Source organism: Sinocyclocheilus grahami, unplaced genomic scaffold (assembly GCF_001515645.1).
Source record: "Sinocyclocheilus grahami isolate Dianchi unplaced genomic scaffold, SAMN03320097.WGS_v1.1 scaffold1350.1, whole genome shotgun sequence".
Taxonomy (NCBI): domain Eukaryota; kingdom Metazoa; phylum Chordata; class Actinopteri; order Cypriniformes; family Cyprinidae; genus Sinocyclocheilus; species Sinocyclocheilus grahami.
The window spans coordinates 188,864-213,052 of record NW_015506529.1 but is presented as its reverse complement, the minus strand read 5'-3'; the positions used below and the strand labels follow the sequence as shown (position 1 = coordinate 213,052).

The 24,189-nt window shown below is 35.5% G+C and overlaps 1 protein-coding gene across 1 annotated transcript; it reads left to right on the top strand.

The window, feature by feature from the left end:
* The first annotated feature begins 12,201 nt into the window (after window positions 1-12,201).
* oc90 (otoconin 90) lies at window positions 12,202-23,760 on the top strand. Its single transcript, XM_016255592.1, has 16 exons — window positions 12,202-12,281; window positions 13,259-13,314; window positions 13,399-13,594; window positions 14,305-14,411; window positions 14,598-14,720; window positions 14,805-14,870; window positions 15,168-15,218; window positions 15,918-16,034; window positions 16,178-16,285; window positions 17,388-17,480; window positions 17,566-18,657; window positions 19,903-20,004; window positions 20,511-20,682; window positions 22,180-22,202; window positions 23,021-23,110; window positions 23,229-23,760. The coding sequence occupies exons 1-16, from the start codon at window positions 12,202-12,204 to the stop codon at window positions 23,576-23,578; spliced, it is 2,826 nt and encodes a 941-aa protein (XP_016111078.1). The 3' UTR covers window positions 23,579-23,760.
* The last annotated feature ends 429 nt before the right edge of the window (window positions 23,761-24,189 follow it).

Genomic DNA, 24,189 nt, shown 5'->3' with positions numbered 1-24,189 from the left:
TTCGTCCAAATAAAATGAAAATAGGCTTTTGGGGATGTCTGAAGTAATTTGAAATCGCATCTATGAAACCATTATGGTGAAACTGGCATGTGTGTGAGTTTGTATAACTTTGTGTTACATTTAGCAGGAGGGAGAGAATCTATATCTGTGAGAGTTTCTTTGTGTGTGATTGTGTGTGTGAGAGAAAGAGAACGATTCTATATCTGTGAGAGTATCTGTGTGTGTGTGTGTGTGTTGGGCTGAGAGCAGGTCCTCTGTGTTTGCCAGCTGAGCTCAGGTGACACACTGGAGGGCTATTACAGCCTGTTGCCCTCTCCGGGGACCATGATGCCCTGCTGGTTCTGTGTGTGAGTGTGTGAGAGACAGCGGACAGTGAGCAGATGGCTGTCTGTGTCCTGCAGTGTCTGCGTCTCTCTTCTGCAGGTGAGTGTGGTTTTTTTATTGTTTAGTTCACACTCTTCCTCACTCTCTCTCTGTGTTTCAGCTCTCACTGGCACTTAATATACAGTGTGAACTATTAGGTGCATGTGAAATGATGAATGTGGTGGTGAAACCTGGTAATGAGGTTCATGTGTACAGGGTCCGCTTCTGTGTATGAGATTTAGGAGGATTTTACAGGGCTGTAAAGAATGGATTTGTAGATCGATAAATACCTTTAGCAAGTATAAATCAGTGTAATCTTCATTTACCCAGAGATCCCAGCCGAGCACATTGACTCCGCCTCCATAGATCTTACTGGACTGGTCAACACGCTCATCAATGCTTCACAACCAGGTATTACACACACACACACACACACACACACATACATTTGAGTGTATTTTTTATTTTTTGGCTATGAGCACTTTTATATCACAGGGGTTGATATTTATTAAAATGAAACAATGTATGAAAGTCACAATAAAATAATTTGGAAACTTTGCACCATGGCTTCGTAACTGAATAGTTGTACATTTTTTTTCAAAGGTATCTGCAACTTCTTCCACTCAGAATTCTGACTATTTCTCATAATTATAAACTTTAGATCTTACAATTTGTGCTTTTTTCTTACAATTCTGTTTTTTCTCAGAATTTTGACTCTTGCAATTCTGAGTTTACATCTCGCAATTCTGACTTTTTATTTATTTATCTTTTACTTTTTTCTCTGTTTTTATTTCTTTAAATAAAGGTAATTGAGGTAATTCTTTTCTTGACTATCTCGCAATTCTAGGTTTATCTTTTACAAAAGACACAATTGCATTTGTTTTTTCATTCTGTGGAGGAAACAATAGTATGTGTGTATATTCTGTTAAAGGTAGGGTAGGTGATTTCGGAAAGGCTAGTCATAGCAAGCTAGCTTTGAAAGCAAGATCCCCACCCTCCCTGTATAATCACTGCAAAGCCACGCCTCCTTTAAAATACAAGAACGCACTCAGGAAGATAAGAGACTAACCTGCGACACGATGAGAGACGCCATTGGTGGAGGATTACCTCATGTCTCATTCACCGGTGAGAAAACACTACAGTACAAAGCGCATAATATTACAATAATAGCACCTTTCATTCTCGCTGGAACACGCTGATGACGTATCATGTCTGCGCAAAACAGGGTGCGCAGGCAAGACAGCCTATCGTAATGTTCGGACCGAATATTTTGATTGGACGAACATTTTATGGTCCTACGCCTTCCACAGACAATATAAATATATATATAAATAAATTTAGACCACTTAACTTAGTGATTGTTATCGAGATGTGAAGAAACTTTCAACCAGTATAACAAAAAATGAACCGAATCACCTACCCTGCCTTTAATAGACAAAAAAAATGGTGAGTGTTTTAACAAACACACACACAAACATCTCAAATTGTTGTGTTTTCAGGTTTACAGCATCTTTTCTCCTTACTCAGTGTGACATCACACAGTTCACTCTCTCTCCACAAGCTCACACTGCTGGTCTACAATAGTAATTACCCTTATCCACACAGCCAAATCACACGCGTAACTACAGCACCAATATGGCACAAATATGATGTAATTCTGTGTGTGTTGCATGCGTGTATCTGTATGTCATGTACACATGTATGGGTGTGTGTATAGTCTCAGACTTTCAGGACATTGAGAGCGGTTTATTTCCCTTGAGATACTGTTACTGTCTGACAAACAAGACCAATGACCTCACAGGTGAAAAACCTCCTTCACTATACACTGATTGCCTAACTAACTATCTATCTATCTATCTATCTAATCACTTTAGTGTTTTTCAGATTTCACAGCTATTCTGTTGGATGTAATGGGAAACTCCACCAGTTACCTGCAAGAACTATTTAAGTCCAGCTCTATCCTCTCAGGTAAAGCACCAACTATAATCACCTACACACACACACACCTGTATGCAATGTAGTGTATTGCACTAATGTACTATAATGTTGTAGTGTTGGTCCTCCTCCTCACATACTATATCAGTGTAATTTTGTCTGTGGGTGTGTGTGTGTGTGTGCTATTATCATTCTTCCAGTCAGTCAGAAGAACAGCTCTGACTGCATCTATATCTGTGTCATGGCTGGAAAGTCAGGTGAGTTTGAGTATGCATACACATTTTTATTAATTCTCAAAAGTTTAGTGATTTATAAAAATGATTCATTCTAAATGCCACATGCTTCTTCTATTTCCTATAATATTTTATAAAATATATAAATATTTAAAGCTGGAGTATGTAACTTTTTAATCTCTGTTTCTAACATAAAAATGCAAGTAAATTGCGGAGTTATTTTTATATGTGGGTTGTGCGTCTGTATTGCTCCTCTCGGAAAAAATGTCATCTGAACAAATATTTTATCTGCTGCTTTTGTTCTGACCAAATAGAAATGCAAATGTTTTATAATAAATCATGTTACTGATGTTTAAATCTAATGATAGCTCAGTCAAAAATACTCATAACTAACAGAAAATTAGTGCAATTTAAAACAACAACAACAAAGGAAGCTCTATACATATCTGAATCAAGCGAAGAAATAGGCTAATGTTGGCTACCCACTGAGTCACTGAAATGTCCTACATGACAGCAGAAAAAGTCATCTCTGCATCAGTCTTTAATTTCTCTGGTCTCCACTTCTCTAAAGCCGTATAGTAGCCGGACCGCCTTCTTTTTGTTTGCGGACATGATGCAACCACGTAAAGACGAAATCGGACCCTACTACTCAAATTATAAATCATTATTATAAGTTTACCGTTGTGAATCGGAGCAAGGTAAGGAGACAGTTTTAAACACTGATGTCTTATGTACTTGCTCAATAACTTATTTTATAACTTATAACTAATAACTTATAACTACATACTGCAGCTTTAATGTTTATTATTAAAATTGTTATAAACGCATAATTCACCCCAAAATGTAAAACTGTCACCATTATTAATGCTTTTTTCATTACAAAACCCCAACTTCCTTTCACAAAAGCGTGTAGGCAAGAGCAATGCAGATTTAAGTAATATTGTTTCCATATCAGGCCAAAAACCTGGCCTAAAACAACTTGAAGGAGAATTATGTTTGAAATGATGCACGATTTATTTTATTAAACCAAAAACGCAAAAGAAAGATATTATTTCTTAATTCATTTAAGATTAAATAAGTACACTCTAAATAAATTTACTACTGACAATTATCCCTACTCTCATGCACGTTTTATATGTTAAGTGTTAAATGAACTAGGTTATCAAAATATATAAATGTAATAAAACAAAGAAAATAAAGCAAAACTGAAACTAAAATAAAGGCATGTGTTCAGACAGTGATCTGTCTCAGCTCTGGGACATGGGCTCAGTCAGACCTCTTTTTAATCAGACCATCACAGAGGAAATGCCCAGAGGTACAAACACACACACACTTACATTTATTACTCCATCACTTTATACATTTAGAAATGTGCTGGTCAGATTTCATGATTTTTTTTCCTCCTGCTTTTCTTTAGGTAATATGACATTTCCATTGCTGCCCTTTGGTAAGTGAGTTCAGAGAGCATATTTTTGTTTTTATGAGTGTCTGTTGTCAGCTATGATACAATACACTGTATTGTGTGTGTGTGTGTGTGTGTGTGTGTGTTAATATAAACTGACCAATAAGATCCCTGTCTTACCTCTACAGTAGTGTGGCATGACCTACCAAACACTAGTGAACCGGTACTATGGCCTAAACCCAATACAGATTCCCACAGGAGCAGAGGTATTTTGACTATTAAGGAGTTTGGTGTGCTGAAGCAGACAAAAATGAGACTTTTCAGAGAAAGAAACTGCTTCAACAGCTTGATTTTGTTCTATGTCCACAGTACCAACCTCTACAATGACATCATCACCTCTTATTAGATCAACAGCAGCTCCTGAAACGGTCACTGTGACGACCACCACAACCTCACCCACTAGTGCTCTCACAACTGCTGTGATCACCCAGCCAAAAGCTGTAGCGGTAACCACAAATACCATCGCTCCAATGATGACCGTGACAATTTCACTGCAAACGCAGAGACAAACAACTACGACAGGCATCCAGCAGCTCACTAAAGTATTTCATACAGAGAAACCAGGCAAGACCCTCCATTACCACACATACACACACGCACAATGGAATCTGACATTTTTGACCTTTTATTCTGTTAAAGCGGCAACGGCGCAGCGGTGCCTGAGCAGGGTTAATGTTATTGTTGCCATGACAATGATTTGATTTGAATGGAGTCAGGCCGGAGCCACTGATAGTATCCATAGCAACGGTCAATTATTTTCCCTAGAGATTGTTTTGATTTGGCTGGGTCAGGAAGGTTAAAAGCACATTAAAAATCAATATATACACACTTAAGTCTGTCTCATCGAGTCAACACAAAGAGGACGCAGCATATGTGAGAGAGAGCACGCTATGAATCATAGACATCTGAGCTGCTTACCTGCTGTCCATGTCAACATCTCTCGATACAGGTGCCCTCATTCAGAGCAGAAGACATAGAGAGAGAATGAGAGCCCTCATCAACCCTTTAAGTGGACATTTATTCCTGCAAATTAAAATAGAGATGACCACTAGATGGCATCATAAGCTATTGTAAAATGTGCAGCTTTGCACTGAGTATGGAAAGCCATTTTAACATTTAATCTATAAGCCATACTAGTATCGATTTCATTCTACTAGTACTTATTTTTTAGATACTAGTATCTTTTCCATTAACTACTAGTACTTATTCATTAACTACTAGTACTTATTCTTTAGCTACTCGTGTTTATTCTTTAGGTACTAGTGTTTATTCTTTAGGTACTAGTGTTTATTCTTTAGGTACTAGTGTTTATTCTTTAGGTACTAGTGTCTTGGGCTGTGCAAAAAAATCGAATGCGATTTTCATGCGCATCTCGTCAGTAAAGCCGCTCCTGTGATTAGTAGTAAATCTCCAGCACGTGCGTTCAGATGGAGCGGCATTTCCTACACAGAGCCGTAGTTCACTGACAAGCTACACAAAATCGCGTTCAAAATCGCAGGCGATTCATTGCCGATTTTGAGCACGATTTTGTGTAGCTTGTCAGTGAACTACGGCTCTGCAGATAGACGTTTTACTGATGAAACATTAAGAAAATAAACAATGATTGCCACAATATATGGTTTTATCTGTGTTCTTAAAGCCATCTCGGGTATTTTTATAAAAATAAAGTATATTTATAATGCTAATTGACATAGCCTTTATCACTGTATAGAATAATATAAAGTGGCATTTCTGCCACTTTCTGTTTAATTAAACCATGTCAGATCACAAAAGGACATTATTTCAAATGCTCAACTGATGTTATGAAGTGAATTTGGAGTAAAAACATGTCATTACACTTTTGTTGGACAACAGGTTTGTAATCTTTCCTTGTGTTTTCACGGTAACCAATTAGCAAGGTAGGCTAACATACAAAGCCAGTTAGCCCTACTTAACAATCAAATTAATTCAGCATATTAATGTATTGTATTGCCATGTGGACACTGATTGGCCAGTTGAGAGATACTCATTTATGTAATGATCCGTTTGAATTAAGATATCTCCAAATACATTCTCACTAGTTCCCATTCAGTCAGTCACGTTCAACGTTACGTCAGTGACTGACGAATTGGGATCTCGCCCGAGAGCCCAATCACCTTCGAGTGTTAACTAAACAAGCCAATGACAGTTGGCGTGCGTGTTTCGCCACGCGCACCCCGCCCCGCAGCGCGGATATAAAGGCGAGATCCCAATTCGTCAGTCACTGACGTAACGTCTCCGTTCCCTCCTTCAGGGAACGAGGGTTACACAAGTAACCTAGACGTTCTTTATGATGTTGAAGATATCTCCAAATTAACAGGTAGTGGTAGTTCTTCTGTTTTTGATATCATCTTTTAATTTCTGACTAGTAATTATTGCAATAGTGACTAGTATATATTTAAATATTACTAGTAAGCATTCATTAGATACTAGTACTTATTTTTTAGATACTGGTACCTATTTAATAGATACTAGTAGTTAAACATTAGGTACTAGTACTTATTTATTAGACACTAGTATCTTTTGTAATTACTACTACTACTAGTACTAGTCACTAGTGGAATACATACTAGTCAAAACTAAATCTCAATGACGGATCCCCATAGAAGTAAATGACCATTTTTTTTTATTTGTTACTAGTAACAACATAATAGTTACTAGTCACTATTGAAATAAGTACTAGTATCTAATGAACAAGTACTTGTATCTAATGAACAAATACTAGTATCTAATAAATAAGTACTAGTATTTGATCAATAAGTACTAGTATCTAATGAATAAGTACTAGTACCTAATATATAAGTAGTAGTATCGAATAAGTACTAGTACCTAATAAATAAGCACTAGTATCTAATGAAAACGTACTAGTATCTAATGATTAAGTACTAGTATCTAATGAATAAGTACTAGTACCTAATATATAAGTAGTAGTATCGAATAAGTACTAGTACCTAATAAATAAGCACTAGTATCTAATGAAAACGTACTAGTATCTAATGATTAAGTACTAGTATCTAATGAATAAGTACTAGTACCTAATATATAAGTAGTAGTATCGAATAAGTACTAGTACCTAATAAATAAGCTTAAGGTTTTGTCATTAAAGACAGCGCTCCTCACCGCTTTGGCTAGTACTAAGTACTAGTAACTTTACAAAAGACACTACTACCTAAAGAATAAGCACTAGTACCTAAAGAATAAGCACTAGTAGTTAATGAATAAGTACTAGTACTTAATGGAAAAGATACTAGTATCTAAAAATTAAGTACTTGTAACATTAAATTAGATACTAGTGTGGTTTATAGATTAAATGTTAAACGGCTTGCCATACACTGAGGCACTGTAGCATCTTACAGCATTGCTTACTTGTGAAGCGCATAATTTCTGCACCACTAGCATCACCAAATAAAAACTAGTGGACCTACAGTATATCTGTTTGACTTTTACTAGAGTAATATTTCATCAGAGTATCTGTACTTTACAGTAACTCAAATACATATTTTGTTGACTTTGTCCACCACTGACAAGTAGACATTTCCGAATTCATTTAATCTATTTATCTGGATACTGCGAGATGCATGTGAATGTTTGTTTGTTTGTTTTATAATGACGGTTTTAAAGTGGTTTGCAGTGTTCACAGTTCAGCTCCTACCAGTGTTAGGAAGGTTACTTTGGAAATGTAATAGGTTACAGACTACAAGTTGCCCTGTAGTGTAACTATTTCAATTACTTTATAAAAATAATGCAACTAAATACATTTGATTACTTTTTGATTACTTTTCTAAATTTCTACCGAATGTTTTCAACTGTAAATAATTTTCAAACATTTAAAGCAGGCAGGGTTAACCTTACAGTAGTACTTGACACTGATTACTGTCAGACTTTCAAAATCCTTCATCACTCGAATTAAGATTATAAAAATATAATTTTAAATCACACCCACAACAAAATCAGACTTTAGCATCTCTTTTTACTTTGAGATTGTTCTGAGGTTAAATACTGATTTAAATCATAAGATATAGTTTAATAGCTATGATACTGTTTTTGAAATCAGATCTTTGCATAGCTATAACAGGAAACACTAGCATCTAACAATGCCTTGGAATAAACAGTTAATCTTAAAAAATAAAGCATATACATAAACCCAAATAGGAACTAAAACAGTTATCGAATAAGCATGTGTCTTATTCCATGTCCTAAACTCCTGAAACATTGGTGTCTCATATTTTAGAATAGTCAATGCAATTTGGCAAAGAAAGCAATTAAATCTCTGTGTGTGTGTTTGCATGTGAAAATATTCAGATGCAGTCCCCTTTGTAATTGTTAACATCTTCATAAGTAACTGTAATTTAATTACACATTTTTTCTTAGTAACTGTAACTGATTACAGTTACATTTATTTCGTAATTAAATTACCTAATTCTATTACATGTAAGTAGTTACTCCCCAACACTGGCTGCTACACTAAGTATGTACACAATTGCGATTATTGATTATGTATGGTTATAAAAGATGATGTAGCCAATGAAAGTAGTAATGGGGCGGGGCAACACATATAGTCCCGCCCCAAACTCACACCATTGGTGAACTAATGTTGCTGCATTTCAAAGCTCAGAGAAAAAAATTAAGCTACCTACACGATAGCGGCATTGATGTAGCATTTACCTGGCATACAAATGTCTTGCTTATAGTAGTCTCTGTATATTATTTTGGAGAAAGTATTCATAAAAAAAGTAAAATATCTATATAGAGCCAACTGAGCACAGCAACATGCTGTGAAAATGTTCCTTTTCAAAAGCACTTGGAAATCTTGAAATATGGTGCATTATCTTATTTCACAGGGAGAGTTTACTTCAGTCTCCATTCTAACTTATCATACTGATCTTTTCTACATTTCTGGAGATGCTGCTTTTTCTCCCTCATTCTTTTTGTGATGATATTATTTTTTCTGACAGGATGTCCATGGAGAATAGAGCTATTTCATCAAGGAAGTGAGAAAGAGGACCTGAAAGAGACCCTTGAAGAGGAGCTGATCTGGGGCAGGGCGACCATCAGCTCAGTGAAGCTGCAGCCGTGTGTGTTTGAGCTGTGCAAGTTTTACTCTCAGTGTGTGTGCAGAGGATTCAGTCACAGAGCAGAAGTGTTACAGCGGTACAACACTGCACAACCACTCAACAACTGTTTAGGCCATCTTTTAAAGTCACAAAATGGGCATAAATAATAGAGATGCATGCTAGAACACTTGCAAGTTCAGTGGGCTCCAAAAGTCTGAATTCACATTGACAGTCTGAGAATTAAAGTGTGTTAAACAAAGATTTAAAACATTTTTTTAAATGTATAATACAGTTTTAAGATTTTACAATATTTCTAAGTCACTTATCAGATTTGTGAAACTGACTGTATGACCTCCATTGTTCAAGGTTTCCTTGCTTCCACGGAAGCACACAAAATATATTCACTTGAATTCACAAGTGCTGCTGTCATTAAGGCAAAAATGAACACATTCATTTTTTCACTCAAATATTACATTTGACAAAAGTGAAAATCAAAACTGTTTTCAGCATTAGTGGTCTCAGACTTCTGGACCCCACTGAAATAAATTAATAAATTATTCACAGTTTTATTTATAAAATTAATAGTATCGTGGAGTAAGACAGTAATTCTGTGTGTATCCTCAATATTGTTGATGGTATAAACAAAAAAGTCAATATTTTGTTCTACAGATATTGTGTGGATAGCCATCGCTGGTATGAGAGACATACAGCAGAGGTCTGCAGTCGTATGAGGAGAGTCACTTTTTCCAAAAGTGAGTTACACAACATCAAATAATCAAACCATAACAGCAAACAAATCAAAACATGCTATCATATAATAAAATATACTATAATATTATCATTATACATCAAAGACCTTCACTAAAAGTTCATTAAAATCATCAGTGGCAACAGAAAGAAATTTGAGATTATTGAAAACCATGTATCATTTCTTCTACAATACTGTAGTTTAACAAAGTTTTATTCTTGTTCTTAGCTGAAGTTCTAATATCCCATAAAAGGGTCGTTACTATTTTCATTATCATTAATATCTTCATTAGTGTTTCTCAGTGAATTGTTCTGGGTTATTTAAAGCTACTAGTTAAACGTGTGTCTGAGCAAAGAGACATTGGATGTTTTCCTTGATGAGTGAATGACTAAGATCATTTTATCATTCCCTCTCTCTCTCACACACACAGGTCACTGCAACCTCATTAAAGAATGTTTCTGTGTGTGTGTGTGTCTGAATACCTGCATGTGGATCTGTACTCATTAAAGTGTGTGTGTGTGTGATCCCATTAAAACATTCTTCCTACAGGACTAATGATGTGTAAGGTCAGTCTTAATGATGGTGAAAAGTGTGTGTTTTGTACTGGACAAAGATAGAATAAGATGAAATAGGCTGCAGACAGTCACTTGATTGTAGTGTGTCTTCAACGGGGAAACTGAAGAATAAGTCACAGGCTGCTGCTGTTAAACATGTTTATAGAGTTAGTTCAAGGGCTTGAGAATCTCATGGCATTTGAGGCCACATATAGTGCCTTGTTTACCTACCACACAACCATCCTCAAATATAATTGTCTGATGTCAGACATGTGCTGATGAAGCAGAAAAGCACCAATAATACACCAGTCATCTAAGGGTAAATCCTATAGGAATATGTACAGAATTTGGAATCAGTCCTGAAAGATCCTAATGGGATCAAATAAGAATAAAATGTCCTACAGCATGATATTGAGATATTGAGTATTCTCTATAGTAACTTTACTTGTATTGGAATGTTTTGCTACTGAATAGTTAAAGGGATTCACACAGGTTTCCTTATGTTAATTATAATGTCATATAGGAAAATGTATTCTATTGTTATAATAATCTTATTAGAAACTTTAAAAAAAAGCAATAAAAATGCTTAAAAAAATTAGTTATAATGCTTTGTGAATGTTTCTTAATCATGATAGGATAGAAATTCCAATAGGACTCCTGCATATTTTACAAATAAATTAAAATTACAATTAAATAAAAAAAAAGTAAATTAGAGTTTATCCAGCAGAGACTTGTTTAATTGGTCTTATTACATTCATGAAAGATTACAATGACAAACATCTTTTTACTTTGATTCAAAGTTCATGTTGAAGCAATTTTTTACTAATAAAATCACAATCTCTCTCTCTCTCAGATCTGAAACAGAAATGTCTGGCAAGAATGTGTGTGAAGATGTAAGACGAGAACTGAGGGTGACATACATCTGAACCATCTGACCTGAAATGAATGTACAGTATGTTTGAGAGAAACTGGGTTCTGTTAAACACTGAACTGCATTGTCATCACTGAATCTGTATAGTCTGTACATCTAGTGTCCAAATTGCACTTTGTTTCTCCTGGATATAAATAAAACCAAACCTATTTACCCATGTTTTATTTTTGATGTAGTGTTACACCAACAAACACACAAAAATCATCTGAAAGAAAAAAAAATTCCCCTATGGTGAACGAGATGGGAGAAATATTTATATAAAAATATCTATAAAAGCCATTCAGTACTGAGAGGTATCGCTAAAATGCATTCAGTGTCATTAAAAATGGATTAATACACCTAATATTTGTGCGTGCTGTGCATTTTTTGAGTTTAATAGAGTATTGCCTTGTTAGCAGCACCTTATTTCAAACTCCCTAGAAACCAAAAGGACACAAAGAATCATTTACAACCCCCACTTGCTGTTTGATCCTTACCTGAGTTCCTGTCCACATACACACAATGGTCAGTTGTTTAAAGAGATCATTTCTCAGCTGGGGTCAGGACCTTTACCCTGCATAAAAGAGAGCTATAGAAGGTGTGTGTGTGTGTGTGTGTGTGTGATCCCACTTCATCTCTTCATGTGTGACCTAAAGAGTGTATACTTCCTCCAGCCCTGTTACTATGGTGACCACTCTGCCTTTTGCCCTTTGAACTTTTAGAGTGTCCTAAATAGGCCTTTGTTCATTTTGGGATTATTTTCTCATCTCTTACACGCACCTGCATTAGAAGGAGATTGTGAAGCACCGAGTTTGGATGAATGTGTCTCCGATTGCTGAAGCTCTTGGTTTGGCCTCTTCACTGTGCTGGACTGAACCTAGGAATATTTGGATGGTACAACTGATTGTTTAGTAGCAGATAAATATGAGGCCGCTGTATCTTTTTCTCCTCTTCACCCTGCAGAAAGGTGAGAATATGCAAACACTCTTCAGTCAGGAGCAAAGGTGCAGGTGAAAGTGAGTTCATCATCTTGAAACTGAAATTTACATGATAATTATTATTATTTTTATCAGCATATTAGAATGATTGAAGGATCATGTGACACTGAAGACTGGAGTAATTGCTGCTGAAAAAATTCAGCTTTTACCATCACAGGAATAAATGACATTTTAATATACAGTACTGTATATTAAGAATGTAGGAATACTTCATAATAATACTGTTTTTAGTTGCCAGTTATTTTAACAGTCAATATTCAGAGATAAAAATCCTTTGACATGTTTAACATGAAATTGTATCTACAACTATACTTAGTATCAGATTCTACAATTTGTTTTATTCAGAATGCACTTTTTTAACAGAAAGAAACTGCCAGTTCATTAACCTTTAACTCACTGCACATTATAAAAGTATGTTTTAAAAAAAATAAAAAAAATAATATTTTGCAATATTTGTTAAATTTTATTTTGCAATATTTGGAGAGGTTATTTTTTAGGTTTGTTGCTTGACTAAAAATATATTTAGCTTAATTTGTTGTGAAACTGAGTTTATAGTTTTTTTTTCTTTCAGATTAACAATTTATATATATATATATATATATACTGAACAGTGTAGGATTGGATTATATTAAGTAACTTGAGATAAAGTAATACCACAAAAATAGTGTGAATAAGAAAAGTTTTTATTGGCCATCTAAAACAGGCCTATGTGCTAGCTAGACTTAGACTAATTAGACTAGGTCTAATTAACTTAAGATTTCCTACCATTTTTGGGGCAAAAATTCTTATATTCCTGTTGACATAGTACACTGCATTGCGCTTATACAGTTTATTGGAATGATATGGTGATGATAACTTATGAATTAATTATCTATGCCAAACACATTGGTTTACGACAAACTTTTCTCTGTGCAGTTCATGGCACTGCTGTTTTCTGCCCAGAAGCAAGTGACCTCAGTTCTGATGAGCTTCTGATTGGTGAGTTCCTTTAACAATCAAACAAACGCCCAGGAGAAATTATTACGGACACTTTATTTATGTAATTTCCATAATATATAATTAAACCACATATTAGTCGTTTATCGTTCAAATAGATGATTGTTCGTGTGTGTTTGACCTACAGGTTGTCTGGGTGTGCGGTTCACCTGGCTGTACGCTGTGTTTGATGACCTGCGGTCGGTGCTGGAGTTCGCGGTCAGTCTGCGGTGTGAGACCGGACTCTGTCCCGCGGACATCGACAATCACGGACATTACTGCAGCAACGCAAACACACGGGACACCGCGCGCAAACACGTACAGCCCGCCGACACACTCGACCGGTGAGAGATGGGAAGCGGATGGAATTAGACTCAGGAGGGGGTAGAAAGATTTTAAATGGATTTATTAACTTCACAGTGGAGTCCGCGCGCGTGCACACACACACACACGTCTGGTCAGCTATCCTTGTGGGGACTCTCTATAGGCGTAATGGTTTTTCTACTGTACATACCGTATATTCTATTGCCCTACACCAACCCTACCCCTCACAGGAAACTTTCTGCATTTTTAGATTTTCAAAAAACTTAATTCTGTATGATTTATAAGCTTTTGTACCCGTGGGGACCACAATTTAGGTCCCCACTGTGACACGAGTCCCCATGAGTCTGTGTAGTCAGGTTTAAGTCCCCACAAGGATATATAAACAGTACACACACACACACATCGCTTGCTCTCACCCCTCTTTCTATCTGTTTAGCTGCTTCTCTATGCAGTTGGTGAAAGGATATTAAAAATAAAAACAGACAGAGCAGTGAAGTGTGTAAAAAAACAAACACGCACTTTATATTAAAGTGCATATATTAATATAAATGCACACATATATTAAATTTGATATAAAGGCACACACATACACCCACATGTGCAAGAACAATCTATGGTGAGATCAGAGGACATTAATGTTTTCATTTCCTTTCATTTTTATAATGATATTTTTTTATTTTTATAAATAAAAATACACAAATAAATGAAAATGAATGTGATTGTGTTGTAGGTGTTGTTTTACCCACTGGAGATGTTCTCAAGAGCTAAAGGAGAGAAACTGCAGTCGGAGGATACCAACAGACAACAACTACACCTGCAGCTACAACTCCAGCTGTGGTAGGCTACACATTTTGTAAAATGCCCAATGGCTTAAAGACAATGGAACCAGAAGTGTTTCTGCCCTACAAAAGCACTGTCTATAGAGTCGCTAACCAGTATAGTATTTATATGACATGATTAAGTTATATCTATCAAGTGGAGAAAACAGTTGGTTGACCTTAATTCTGTATCCAATATTTGCAGATATGTTGGATTTCTGTGAGGAAGGATTCTGTCATTGTAATCAGATGGTTATAGACTGCATCAGCTCCAACCATCCAGTCACAAAACAGGTTGGAGGTAACCAACCAATCACAGCACAGACAGGTACAGTAACAGCAGGTGTGTTCAGAAAAATATATTACATTACAGCTTAAGAACATTTTCATTTCTCTTTCATGTTCCCTTCAGACTCTCCCTTTGTGACGGATCTACCTGATAATGATACCTATACTAGTGAGATGGTCAATGGAACAGGTGAGGCTGTTTAGGCCCACATTAGTTCATTGTTTTATCCTTTTTTAAATTTGTTCTCTTCATTGTTGTCTGTATATCTGTAATAGCCGTAAAGCACTTTGTTGCTTTTTAAATGTGCTTTATACAGTATATTGTATGAATGACTTGACTTTTTAGTATTAATGAAGGGACTTGCCTACTTGTCGGCCCCAGCCATTTAAAAATATTTGTGAGGGAAATAATAGATTATCCAAACATAAGAGAATGGGAGAGAGATTTAGTTACGCTGATCATCTAACAGTGTGGTTTGTGTCTCAGACAGGGTGGAGCTTTCTCCATCAGACATCGACATGGAGATCATGTTCTATGGTAATGCACAAAAATATGGAATCATTTAATATAAACAAATATATCGATAAATATAATAATTTTAAAATAATTATAAAATTACATATATGCATTTATAAATAGCTATATAAGCTATATAATTTTTTTTTATTCTTTTTTTTTTTATATAGGAAATTAGCAATGGTGAATTAAATTGATCAAAAGTGACAGTAAAGACATTTAAACAATTTATATATTAGGAGATATTTGCTGTTCTTTTGAACTTGCTATTCATTGAAGAATCTTGTAAATCATGGTTTCCACAAAAATATTAAGAAGCACAACTTGATAATAATAAGAAATGTATCTTGAGCAGCAAATCAGCATATTCGAATGATTTCTGAAGGATCATGTGACACTGAAGACTGGATTAATGATGCTGAAAATTCAGCTTTGCATCACAGGAATAAATTGCATTTTAAAATATGTTCAAATAGAAAACAGTTCTTTTAAATTGTAATAATATTTCACAATATTACTGTTTTTACTGTATTTAAATCAAATATATAGTGGAGTGTCACGTGCATAAAAGATGAAAATCCAGCTGGAATTTTGCATAAGAACAGTTTCTGTGTACATGAGAAACCTTTAGCAATTATTAGTGAACAAGATACATTCTGTTCTTAAGGATATCTTTAAATATCACAAAAAATTCCTCCCTCTTTTACTCTTTGTCTTCAGGACTTAATGGCACACTGAATGAGACTGTGACTAACTTCACCAATGAGTTGGTGCTGGTTAACGGCTCTCAGAGCAGCAATATCCAGAGCACAAAGTACCCTGGGATATTTCAGTCAGGTAAAGCGCTTCACTGAACTTATATTTAGACTCTTTTCTGTAGCCCAGAGGGTGATTTTTCCCTCACATCGCTAGTTCTGAGAACTCCAGTAATCCTCAGCCACCTAAAGACTTCACTGATCTAAGCTGAACCTCATCTTCAGGTCCAGAGGAAGAGGAGAATGAAGCAGAGGAAAGAGAAATGGACAGAAACTCAGAGAGAGGAAGTATAGTTGAGAGAGAGGAAGAGGAGGCAGTGGAATATGAGGATGGTAAGAGTGTCCCGTTTTTTACAGCCTTTTGAGCTTTTAGCTAGTCACAAACAAATTTATCTCAACTTGTACAGTACATCAAGGACTTCTTTGAAATTCCAGTACACTCACTGCTCACTGTTCAAAAAAACACTTGATCAAATGTGATCAAATTATTCTAAATGACGACAAGCCTTTAAACCCCACAGCTTGAGTTCAAGTAAGGCTCTTAGCATTTCTGTTACTTTCCTTTTTGTAGATGCTGGCTTCTTCTAATTCTTAATTAAGCAATAAGCAATTTAAAATAAAGAAAGAAAGTCTGTATGTAGTGAACAAAGATGTAGCCTAAATCAAGAACCAATGGCATAAATTGCCCAATAAGAACGTTAAGTATCAGAAGCAAGACTCATTTAGTACAATAATGATTTCAAACAAGAATTGCTTCCAAGAGTGTATGACATTCTATTGTCTGCACCAGTGTTATTTTAGCATTATTTATATACTATTATAGTATTGTTTAATATTTATAATTATTTTTTAATTTTGTATTATATTTTTATATTTTACACTTTTCATTTTAATTTCAATGTAATTTTTTTAATTATTATAGTTATTTAGCTCTAATTTATATTTATTTCAGTTTTAATTTTAGTAATATTAATACTTCAACTTTAACTTTTATTTTATTTCTGCTAGTTGCCAAGGCAACATTTCTAATTTATTTGTACATTTTTTAAGTGTAATTTTTTTTTTATGTTTTATTTCAACTTTATTAAAAAAAAAAACTCTAATAGTTTTAGTTGTAGTTTTAGTTAATAAAACAATACTGTTCTGAACAGCACAAAAGAAGATATTTTTAAGGATGTTTAAACTGTTTTTGTTTATATAATAAAAGTCAATGAGGACTACATTTATTTCAACTTTATTTAAAAAAAAATCTAATAGTTTTAGTTGTAGTTTTAGTTAACAAAAACAATACTGTTCTGAACAGCACAAAAGAAGATATTTTGAAGGATGTTTCAACTGTTTTGTTTATATAATAAAAGTCAATGAGGACTAAATTATACAATTATTATAATATATAAATAAATATTTCATCTTAAAACCACTTTCTGTATTTTAGTTACTGCTGTGCTGACGACAGAAGAGCCGGGCAGAGACAAACAGGAAGAAGAAATCCCTACAACCCACAATGCAATGGAGTGGAGCACAAACAGTGAGCATTTCTTATACGGAAATTTAATTTGCAAATGACCTTATTACAATATTCAGCATGTTTTCTGACTGTAATATTTTGACAGGTGAGCTGACTATTAACATAGCGCTAACTGCAACAACAGAATCACAGACTGTCACAGAATCACCAGATACATACACAAACACGCATCCAAACACACACACCCCTCACTATACACCCCACACAACACCAACAACTCACACACAATCATCTGAGGAGGAGGACGACGAGAGTGATGAAGACACACTTCAGTCACCTGCACCAGCACATACTACACACACATCTGGTACACATACTACAACTAATGACCTAAGTGACATCGCTAAACCGTATGTCAGCCCACCTTTACACATCACATCAGAGGAAAAGAGTGATGAGTCACAAGAGGAGAGAGAAGAGGAACAGGAAATGACAGAGAGTGACATAGAAACAGAAGAAGCCAGTCAAAGCCCTTATATAATTCTGATGACCACACCCACTAAAATAACAACCAATCAAAACTCACATCACAAAACAACCCTGCCAACAGCTACCAATAAAAACACAGTAGCTGCAACCACTTTGGTGCAACGCACATTAATGAAAGGAAGTGAGGAAAAAGAGATATTGGAGAAGAAGAGTGAGGAAGATAAAGAGACTGACAGCGAGAGTGACTTAATAGGCGACTCTAGCACAATCAAACCGACAACTCAAACACAAGCCAACACAAAGCCATCTCTATCTGAAGAGGATGAAAGGCACAAGAAAAACAGTAAGGAAGATCTACAAAGTGATAAAGAAGCAGATGAATCGGTGAAAACCCAAACCACCGTGATCCCATCCAGGGTCAGAGAGCTCAGTCTATCCACGTGGATCATTCCAGCGCTGTTCCCTAAACCTCACAGCGTATCACCAAGACCAACAGCTCACACAGCTGCAAAACTAACTAAGAACCACAAGACCACATCTGCGGCTCCTCACAAACCCGTCAGCACACGGACCACAACATCAGGCCTCGCTGCTGTTGAAACCGCCCCTCGTCCCCAGAAACCTCCTGCCCTGGATCGAGCACCGTCATTGACCACTACAGCTCAGCAGGAGTCTGCTGAGGAAGAGGAGCAGGAGCAAGAGGAAGAGGAAGAGCCATCTGACAGCTCACAGGAATCAGAGAAAATCGGTAATAGTGACAATCCACATAAAAACAATATGATTTAACCAAGCAGGCATGTTTCTGTTTAAAAAAAATAAAAAAAATAAAATATATATGTTTGTTGTACAGTAGTTTCTAGGGCTGTGTATCGGCAAGAACCTGGCGATACGATACGTATCACGACACAGGGGTTGCGATGCGATATATTGCGATACTGTAAGCAAGACGATATATTGGGATATTTCTTATTTTAGGAATAGGAGAATAGGATATAATTTTAGGAAAACTGTCATTTAGAACACACCACCATATGCAAACCTTACCATTTACATATATATTTTTTTTTACCAGAACACAGTGGAATCTGAATTTGCATTAATCTGGCCCTGTAACATTCAAAGCTATTGAATCACTTTTTGTGCAGTATGAGTAAAGGGGGAACAGTTAAGTGCTTGCAGGAGTCAGATTTGACTGATTTGACTGAGGGATGACCTTACAAGACCATGGTGGAGGATTTACTACTCAACGGATCCGGAGCTTATTGACAAAATCTTATATAGTAAGATGCGCTGCCTTTACACAGAGTGCGCTTGTGATCACGAAATAGAAAGTGAAAGTGAATAGCGCAAGCGCTCATTCAAAAGAGATTTAAATACTCCCCATTGATAGCGGCTCCCTGATAAGCGAAAATTATATGCAATATTAGAATGTTTGCGGGAGTGGGCAGGACTGGACAAACCTTGCAGGAGCGGAACGCACACCTTGTCACTGTCTAAGTTCAGAGGTAAGAAGACTGCTATCTAGCGGATATAAATATATATAATATATATAAACTCAATATAGCAATATAAACTCAAAACGAAACAATGGCCATGAATCTTGTATACATTTTTTAAAATATCGATATTGCGTTTTTGAGAATCGATACAGTATCGCCAAACAAAATATTGCGATACTCACGTGTACCGATATTTTCTTACACCCAGTAGTTTCTGTTTACCACTATAGAAATTTACCCAAGTATGACCACTTTCACTTCGAGAACCCCAGAACTGTGAAAAGAGTCCAAACTTGTTTGTGAAATCAGAGGAAAATGATTGGTAGATGATAACCCTGTTCCTAAAATCGAATTGGTTGATTGGTATGGTAATGTTGTAGCAGGATTCATCCAAGAACTTGTCCTGCTTGGGTAAATTAGGTTAAGCTATTCTCCAAACACTCCTGCACATCCAGAGAAATCACTCAGTGTGTGTATTTGTGTGTGTTTCCCAGAGTCTCACCGGGTCCGGAGACGGGCGGCGCCGCTCTTTGCCTGGTCTTTATTGGAGTCTGCTGGACTGTCAGATCTGCAGCAGCAGCAAGACGACTCTGAAGGTATGAAATATTGAGAAAATGGACAAAACATACAGCTACATACATACATCTTTCCACTAGTCTAAAAAAAACATATGAAGGCAAAAAAGCCTAAAATCTTTGTGAAAAAATAACAGTTTTGCCTGTAGTGTCTTGCCTTAAATACACATCACCTCTGTTTCAGCACATCCACACAAAGCCAAAGCCAGCTGTAGTCTGATTAACTTGTATTCATGCTGCACAAAGCATTACTTACAGTAGGTCTGTTAGTCTGACTGCACAAAACTGCCTGGAATATTTTCAGTCAGACTAAACAGTTTACATGGCAATTTAAAAAGGCAAATTAATGCTTTAGTACAGCTGAAATCAAACTATTATGCATGTAAACATACTTATATTGCCTATATTCCTTATATAAATATTGGATAAGTAACAAACAGACACAGAAATTATGAGAGAGAAATGACAAGATGCCAAGATCAAAGAAGTGTGGTTGGATTAATCTGTGTGTGTGTGTGTGTTTGTAGAGTGCAGCACTTCTTTCCTCCAGTACAGTGCATCTGGTCAGGTGTTGAGGGACATGTCTGCGCTGGGAGAAATGCTGTACTGTCTGACCGGACGATGTCCTCGTGAGTATCAACACTACGGCTGCTACTGTGGACAGCAGGGGACAGGAAACCCAGTGGACCAGTTGGACCGGTCAGAACACACAAACACACACATCTTCACTGGAAAAAATGCTTCTGTTTAAGTTAGGACAAGCAGTTATCAAAAGTTTGGAGTCCATCATTTTTTTTTTATATTTATATATATTTATATGTATAATAATGTTTTTAAATGAATACTTTTGTCTAGCAAGGGGGCAATAAATGTATGAAATATGATAGTAAACACATTTATACTGTTTCAAAATATTCCTTAAAAAAAAATCCTGAAAAAAAATGTATCACAGTTTCCACAAACTTACTGAGCAGCACACATCCGTTTTTAACATGTTTCTTGAGCACCAAATCAGCATATGTGACCCTGGACCACAAAACCAGTCATAAGGGTCAATTTTCTGAAATTGAGATTTATACATCATATGAATAAATAAGCTTTCCATTGATGTATGGTTTGTTAGGATAGGACAATATTTGGTTGAGATACAACTATTTGAAAATCTGGAATCTGAGGGTGCAAAAAAATCAAAATACTGAGAAAATCATCTTTAAAGTTGTCCAAATGAAGTTCTTAGCAATGCATATTACTAATCAAAAATTAAGTTTTGATATATTTACGGTAGTAAAACTACAAAATATCTTCATGGAACATGATCTTTACTTAATATCCTAATGATTTTTGGCATAAAAGAAAAATCTATAATTTTGACCCATACAATGTATTTTTGGCTAATGCTAAAAAAATATACCCCAGCGACTTAAGACTAGTTTTATGGTCCAGGGTCACATATAAGAATGATTTTTGAAGGATCATGTGACACTGAAGACTTAAGTAATGATGGTGATAATTCAGCTTTGCCATCACAGAAATAAAATAAATTTTTAAATATATTCAAACACAAAATTGCCATTTTAAATTCTAATAATATTTCACAATATTACTGTTTTACTGTATATCGTTTTACAATAATTGATCAAATAAATGCAGCCTTTGTGAGAAGAAGAGACTTTCAAAAACATAAAAAAATATATAACTGACCCCAAACTTTTGAATCTATCTATATCTAGTATAAAAACTAAAATCCACTATGTATGTGTTATAAAGAAATCAACAATTTCTTTTCAAGCATTTAAGCAATCAAATGCTTTAATAAGATCATAAGAAACACAAAATAAGTTAGGGGTGTCCAAGCTTTTGAGTGGCAGTGTATATATACAGTGGGGCAAAAAAGTATTTAGTCAGCCACCAATTGTGCAAGTTCTCCCACTTAAAAAGATGAGAGAGGCCTGTAATTTTCATCATAGGTATACCTTAACTATGAGAGACAAAATGAGAAAAGAAAATCCAGAAAATCCCATTGTAGGATTTTTAAAGAATTAATTGGTAAATTCCTCGGTGGTGGCTGACTAAATACTTTTTTTCCCCACTGTATATATATATATATATATATATATATAGATGTACACACAGACAATTAAATTCAGTGAAGCTCTGTTGTGTCCTGAGTCTGTCCTTGACGTGTCTCTGTGTCAGGTGTTGTTTTCTGCAGCAGTGCTGTTTGGAGCAGCTCATTGTTCTGGGCTGCAGGAAAAACAGATGAATAAATAAGCTTTCCATTGATGTATGGTTTGTTAGGATAGGACAATATTTGGTTGAGATACAACTATTTGAAAATCTGGAATCTGAGGGTGCAAAAAAATCAAAATACTGAGAAAATCATCTTTAAAGTTGTCCAAATGAAGTTCTTAGCAATGCATATTACTAATCAAAAATTAAGTTTTGATATATTTACGGTAGTAAAACTACAAAATATCTTCATGGAACATGATCTTTACTTAATATCCTAATGATTTTTGGCATAAAAGAAAAATCTATAATTTTGACCCATACAATGTATTTTTGGCTAATGCTAAAAAAATATACCCCAGCGACTTAAGACTAGTTTTATGGTCCAGGGTCACATATAAGAATGATTTTTGAAGGATCATGTGACACTGAAGACTTAAGTAATGATGGTGATAATTCAGCTTTGCCATCACAGAAATAAAATAAATTTTTAAATATATTCAAACACAAAATTGCCATTTTAAATTCTAATAATATTTCACAATATTACTGTTTTACTGTATATCGTTTTACAATAATTGATCAAATAAATGCAGCCTTTGTGAGAAGAAGAGACTTTCAAAAACATAAAAAAATATATAACTGACCCCAAACTTTTGAATCTATCTATATCTAGTATAAAAACTAAAATCCACTATGTATGTGTTATAAAGAAATCAACAATTTCTTTTCAAGCATTTAAGCAATCAAATGCTTTAATAAGATCATAAGAAACACAAAATAAGTTAGGGGTGTCCAAGCTTTTGAGTGGGCTGTTTGGAGCAGCTCAGTGTTCTGGGCTGCAGGAAAAACAGAAAACTCAACGCTCACATCAGCTGCCACAGTGGAAAGCCTGGATGTATGGCATCACACACACACATAATGCATGCAAAAACTACTTCAAAAATAATACAATTACAAACATTTTCTTTGGAGGTCAGTTTTGTGTTAATGATTGTGTTTTGTATGTGTGTCAGGTTCAGGTGTGAGTGTGTGTGATCGACTGCAGTGCGTCTGCGATCGATCGACCGCCGAGTGTATGGCGGCTTCACACTACAACCACTCAGTCACCTCCTCGTGTTCTGGGCCCCGCCCACCGTGCCATCGTAAGCCTCATTCTTCAGCACAATCAGCCAGTCAGGACTCCAGTGAAGAGAGCAATGAAATGACCCCAGCTCGGCCTCAAATGAACTCACACACACCTGCACTCGACAAAAACCCCACACACAGCAAACCAGAACTGGACATCAAGGAAGAGGAGGAGCCAGGAAAGGAAGAAGAAGAAGAGGAGGAGGAGGAGGAGGAAAAAGAAGAATTGGAGCAGTAGAATGAGGCAGTTCTATAATTTTGATATTTTCAGGGAGCTCTCAATAGAAGAATCAGTCAGAAAGGATGTCATGCACATTTAATGAAAAGTTTAGCTCAGTCTGAACTCACTCAGTATCCAGCGGCCACAAAAGATCACCCAAGATCTGCTGCTTCTCCTCTGCTGGTGCTTGACCTATTAAAAGACTGTTTGTATGCTGGATCATAAATGCCAGCAGTTGAATTTTTATATTTCTCAGTAATTTTTTTTATCAACTTTTAACTGATGTCTGTGTAATTAAAAATAAAGGCATTATGTAAAAATGAGTTTTATTTCATTTAGCAATTTTTATACTCCAGCTTAAACTTATTTTAGATTTTTTTTCAAGACGTAGTTTCTAAGTTTTTCATCTAATATTTTTAGCTTATTTTAATCACAAATGACAAGGCCAAAAACAAACAAAATAAAAATAAAATAAATTAAATAATTGCATAAAGTGAAAAAGAAGCCTATTTGAAGAAACATTCTATGAATTTTTACCCAATTCTCAGTAGCCTTCTTTAATGTAATGCAAAAAATATCATTTCCAGTAATGTAATGTGAAATAAATTATATATTATTTAAAAGTGCAT